A 5,788-nucleotide genomic window follows, 5' to 3' on the forward strand; every position below is an offset into this window, starting at 1 on the left:
GTACCACCACTACCAACTTGGTGTGTTAGAATACGATAATTTCAAAGGGGATAACAAACAAACATAATCAATATGGAAATCGTGAATATACTCAAAGAGGTAAAAGAAATAGTGTTAAGATCGAGTTTTCATGACTGGAGTTTCTGGAGTAAAACCAGTACGAGATTAGCTAAAGTTAAGAGAATTCACGACGAGTTCAAGAAAATCTGCAAATGGAATACGAAATAGTTTTTTCCTGGTTCCCAACCGTCTCTATGGATCAGAATAAACATTATTAATTTAATATCAGACTATCACCAAGTTATCATGGAAAGTGATGGTACTAGATTATATGATGTTTATTCAATCAAAAACAATGAGTATTTTTTTATTGATAGAAATAATAGTGTCTTTGAGTATCCGGATGGCTTTTCCACACTGTGAAGATGTCTTCAGAACTCTGACAAATACTTTATCAGCATGGAGAAATGGTATTGGATGAAGTAAATGGGCTACCAAATATCCTATTATCGGCGTAAAAGTATAGGCCCCTCACTTTCAAAAGCGATATAAAAAAAATAATAATCTCATTAAGTTGCGTGAGGAATCAATGGAAGAGAATCCGATTCTACAACTTCTCTGAAAATTTCAATGCAATGAATTAAAAACTTCGCGAGTTGCAGGACTAGAGTAAAAAACACCATGTTTTTAGAGGTCAATTTTTCATGAGGGAAGTTACACGATCGTGCAATGCGAAAAATATAGGGCTCGAATTGAAATTTTATCGTAGTTAGGGAAGACGTTAGAAATAAAATTAAGTTGATAATAAACAAAAACGTACAACAATATATCAGAGGACAATATCTCGGCACCAAATGATGATAGAAAAATGAGACAACATCGACATGAAAGATTATAGAGAATGTATCGCGACTAATAGATAGGCGAGAACCGCGAAAATACATAACATTCAAAAATCATGCAGGTGTTTATGGACAGTCATTAACGGCAAGGATAATCCATCGTAAACCTTTCTTCTCATATAGAAGCTAACATATAAAAGTAACATATTTTTTCAAACAAACTCATAAAGAAATGACACACAGAAGGGCGTAGTAAAAAGGTTAAAAATATTTGAGGGCAAAAGAAGATAGACCACAACTTGCACGGAAGCAGCATCCAGTACAGAAAATAAGAAAAGAAAACATGATTTTCTCACCTTCAAAAAAATCTGTAACTCTTTCCAATATTACTATTAAGGAATACAAATTTGCAGACTAATAGAGAATAGTCTAATCTATAATTCCATCTATTAGAATGATTAAAAAACCGCGAATTAGCTCGCGGGCAATTATGAGAGCATCATTAAGAGCAGAAGGTACAGAAAAACATGATTTTCTCACCTTTGAAAATCTACACTCTTTTAAATATTAATATTAGGAATTTGCAGACTAATAGAGAATAGTCTGCTGATCTATAATTCCATCTAATTCGAATGATTAAAAAAACCGCGAATTAGCTCGCGGCATTATGAGCAAGTCCATCAATTTAAGAGCAGAAGGTACAGAAAAACATGATTTTCTCACCTTCAAAAATCTGTAACTCTTTCCAATATTAATATGTAAGGAAAAAAAATTTGGCAGCACGACTAATAGAGAATAGTCTGATCTACTAATTCCATCTAATTAAAAATGATAAAAAAAACCGGAATTAGCTCGCGGGCAATTATGAGAGCATCAATTTAAGAGCAGAAGGAGTACAGAAAACATGATTTTCTACCTCTTCAAAATCTGTAACTCTTCCCAATATAATAATTAAGGAATTTGCAGACTAATAGAGAATAGTCTGATCTATATTCCATCTAATTAGAATGATAAAAAACCGCGAATTAGCTCGCGGGCATTATGATGAGAGCATCAATTTAAGAGCAGAAGGTACAGAAAACATGATATTTCTCACCTTCAAAAATCTGTAACTCTTTCCAATATTAATATTAAGGCACAACTAATAGTGCAGATAATGGAATAGTCTGATCTAAATTCCATCTAATTAGATGATAAAAAAACCGCGAATTAGCTCGCGGGCATTATGAGAGCATCATTTAAGAGCAGAAGTACGTAAGAAAAACATGATTTCCTCACTTCAAAAATCTGTAACTCTTGTCCAATAGAATATTAAGAATGAAATTGGCAGACTAATAGAGAATAGTCTGATCTATATTCCATCTAATTAAATGATAAAAAAACCGCGAATTAGCTCGCGGGCAATTATGAGAGCATCAATTTTAAGAGCAGAAGGACAGAAACATGATTTTCTCACCTTCAAAATCTGTAACTCTTCCCAATATTAATATTAAGGAAAAAAATTTGCCGACTATAGAGAATAGTCTGCTCTAATAATTCCATCTAATTAGAATGATATACCGCGAATATTAGCTCGCGGGCAATGAGAGAGTCAATTTAAGAGCAGAAGGTACAGAAACATGATTTTCTCACCTGCAAAATCTGTAACTCTTTCCAACTTAAATTAAGGACATTGCAGACTAATAGAGAATAGTCTGATTGATAATTCCATCTAATTAGAATGATAAAAAAACCGCGAATTAGCTCGCGGGCAATTATGAGAGCATCAATTTAAGGGCAGATAAAGGTACAGGAAAACATGATTTTCTCACCTTTGAAAATCTGTAACTCTTTCCAATATTCATATTAAGGAATAAAAATTGGCAGACTAATAAAGAATAGTCTGATCTATAATTCCATCTAATTAGAATGATAAAAAAACCGCGAATTAGCTCGCGGGCAATTATGAGAGCATCAATTTAAGAGCAGGAAGGTACAGAAAAAATGATTTTCTCACCTTCACATCTGTAACTCTTTTAAATATTAATATTAAGGAAAAGAAATTTGCAGGCAGAGTAAAGAGATAGTCTGGATCTATAATTCCATCTAATTAGAATGATAAAAAACCGCGATTAGCTCGCGGGCATTATGAGAGCATCAATTTAAGAGAGACAGAAGGTACAGAAACATGATTTCTCAACTTTGAAAATCTACACACTCTTTTAAATATTAATATAAGGAAAAAAAATTTGCGCGACTAATAGCGGATATAGTCTGATCTATAATTCCATCTAATTGAATGATAACAAAACCGCGAATTTAGCTCGCGGGCAATTATGAGAGCATCAATTTAAGAGCAGAAGGGTACAGAAAACATGATTTTCTCACCTTCAAAAATCTGTAACCTCTTTCCAATATTAATATTAAGGAATATTTGCAGACTAATAGAGAATAGTCTGATCTTAATCCATGTAATTAGAATGATTAAAAACCGCGAATTAGCTCGCGGGCAATTATGAGAGCATCAATTTTAAGAGCAGAAGGTACAGAAAACATGATTTTCTCACCTTTGAAAATCTATAACTCTTTTAAATATTATATTAAGGATTTGCAGAGTAATAGAGAATAGTCTGATCTATAATTCCATCTAATTAAAATGATACCGCGAATTTAGCTCGCGGGGCAATTATGAGAGCATCATTTAAGAGCAGAAGGTACAGAAAACATGATTTCTCACCTTCAAAAATCTGTAACTCTTCCCAATATTATATTAAGGAAAAAAATTTGCAGACTAATAGAGATAGTCTGATCTATAATTCCATCTAATTAGAATGATAAAAAACCGGCGATAGCTCGCGGGCATTATGAGAGCATCAATTTAGAGCAGAAGGTACAGAAAACATGATTTCCTCACCTCAAAAATCTGTAACTCTTCCATATTAATATAAAGGAAGAAAAATTTGCAGACTAATAGAGATAGTCTGATCTATAATTCCATCTACCTAAAATAATTAAAAACCGCGATTAGCTCGCGGGCAATGATGAGAGCATCATTTAGAACAGAAGGTACAGAAAACATGATTTTCTCACCTTCAAAAATCTGTAACTCTTCCCAATATTAATATTAAGGAATAAAAATTTGCAGACTATAGAGAATAGTCTGATCTATAATTCCATCTACTCAAAATAATTAACAAACCGCGAATTAGCTCGCGGGCAATTATGAGACGCATCATTTTAAGAGCAGAAGGTACAGGAAACATGATTTTCTCACCTTCAGAAATCTGTAACTCTTCCCAATATTAATATTAAGGAATAAAAATTTGCAGACTAATAGAGAATAGTCTGATCTATAATTCCATCTACTTAAAATAATTAAAAACCGCGAACATTAGCTCGCGGGCACATTATGAGAGCATCATTTAAGAGCAGAAGGTACAGGAAACATGATTTTCTCATCTTCAGAAATCTGTAACTCTTCCCAATATTAATATTAAGGAATAAAAATTTGCAGACTAATAGAGAATAGTCTGATCTATAATTCCATCTACTTAAAATAATTAAAAACCGCGAATTAGCTTGCGGGCAATTATTAGAGCATCAATTTCAGAGCAGATGGTACGGAAAACATGGTTTTCTCACCTACAAAAACCCTGCATTTTCCGTACTTCTCAACATCTGTAACTTTTTTTAATATTAATATATTTTGCCTACTCTTGGCCAACAATAAATTGTTGCTCAACGAAAACCACGTGAAGGTGGTAGGCATCTTTCGTCAGGAGGATAGGATATAGGATGGGATAAAGGGTTGGTTTTATTCTCACTTCTCAGTGATATGCGTTTTCTAATAGGTTCGATTTTGCAATCGAAAATTTTGACGTATCTGCACTGGGAAATTAGTTGTGTGGTATTTTGTATTGCAGTTTGACCGCTTTTTTTTCTTTTTTGTTTTTATTCTTTGTTCACTTTTTCGACCTGTCGTCATTTTCGTGGTTCTCTACACATAGTTTTCCTTTCATCCTGTTCCTTTTCCACTTATTTTCGATGTGACGGTTTTTCTTATTTCAATAGTTTATCATTCTGTCATTTTTTTCACGCAATCTTCGCCTTATTCTTCATCGTCACTTTCACTTTCTTCGGAAGTGTCGTTCCCATCGCTGTCAGTATTTTCAGCTTCTACAATCGATTCGATCCTATCTGAAATTTTCTTCGCGAGCTCACGAGACTTATCTTCCTCTTTCTTTGCGTGCTCAATGCATCGTGGCCATAGCGTTGGCGGAACAGATCCATCGCTTCGACGCATAGCTGATGAACAATCATGGACTTTAAAAGTCTTATTACGTTTTGCGACGTAATTTTTCACGTATGCCCATACTAATTCGATGGGGTTATATTCGCAATGAGCTACAGGGAGCCAGAGAATTTTGACTTCGTCATTTCTTATTTCTCTTGTAACTTTGTTCAACACATAATGTCTTGAGTAGTGGTGAGGTCTCGCTAAGTTGAGCAGTTCATTCCTGTTGAGGTCTTCGAAATGCTCAACATACGACGGGACTTCTACCTCACGCTTTATCAGCCATTCAATTATCTGGAGCTTTCTCCATTGCGTTGTAGGATTGCGAAATTCTGGATCCAGCATCGTGTGGTATGGCGCTTGATCTAGTACGATCACCGATTTCTTCGGTAGTACGCGTAGTACGTCTGCAATCCATTCTTGGTATGCTGAGCGTTCATTTCGTCATGATAATCATTGGATCCTTTTATTCCTACAAAGCATTTCATCGCTCCAGGTACAAATCCGTCATCTCCTCCAATGTGCAACATGATGACTCTTTTCCCTGCTCCAGAAGGTGTGATAAAACCACCTCTTTCTCCGTACACTTCTTGTACTTTCTCGCGATATAATTCACAGCTGTCAAATTGACTTGTGTCATTTGTTCGGTCCATCATATTTCCTGCTATGATTG

General features: G+C 34.7%; 1 protein-coding gene across 1 annotated transcript; it reads right to left on the minus strand.

The window, feature by feature from the left end:
- Nucleotides 1-4,929: 4,929 nt before the first annotated feature.
- On the minus strand, nt 4,930-5,460 carry LOC118067708 (uncharacterized). The gene has a single exon (XM_035084601.1). It carries the CDS (start codon nt 5,458-5,460, stop codon nt 4,930-4,932), a length of 531 nt encoding a protein of 176 aa, XP_034940492.1.
- Between the last annotated feature and the right edge of the window lie 328 nt (nt 5,461-5,788).

The sequence above is a fragment of the Chelonus insularis genome, unplaced genomic scaffold, assembly GCF_013357705.1.
Source record: "Chelonus insularis isolate UGA/USDA-ARS -01 unplaced genomic scaffold, ASM1335770v1 contig_126_pilon, whole genome shotgun sequence".
Lineage (NCBI taxonomy): Eukaryota > Metazoa > Arthropoda > Insecta > Hymenoptera > Braconidae > Chelonus > Chelonus insularis.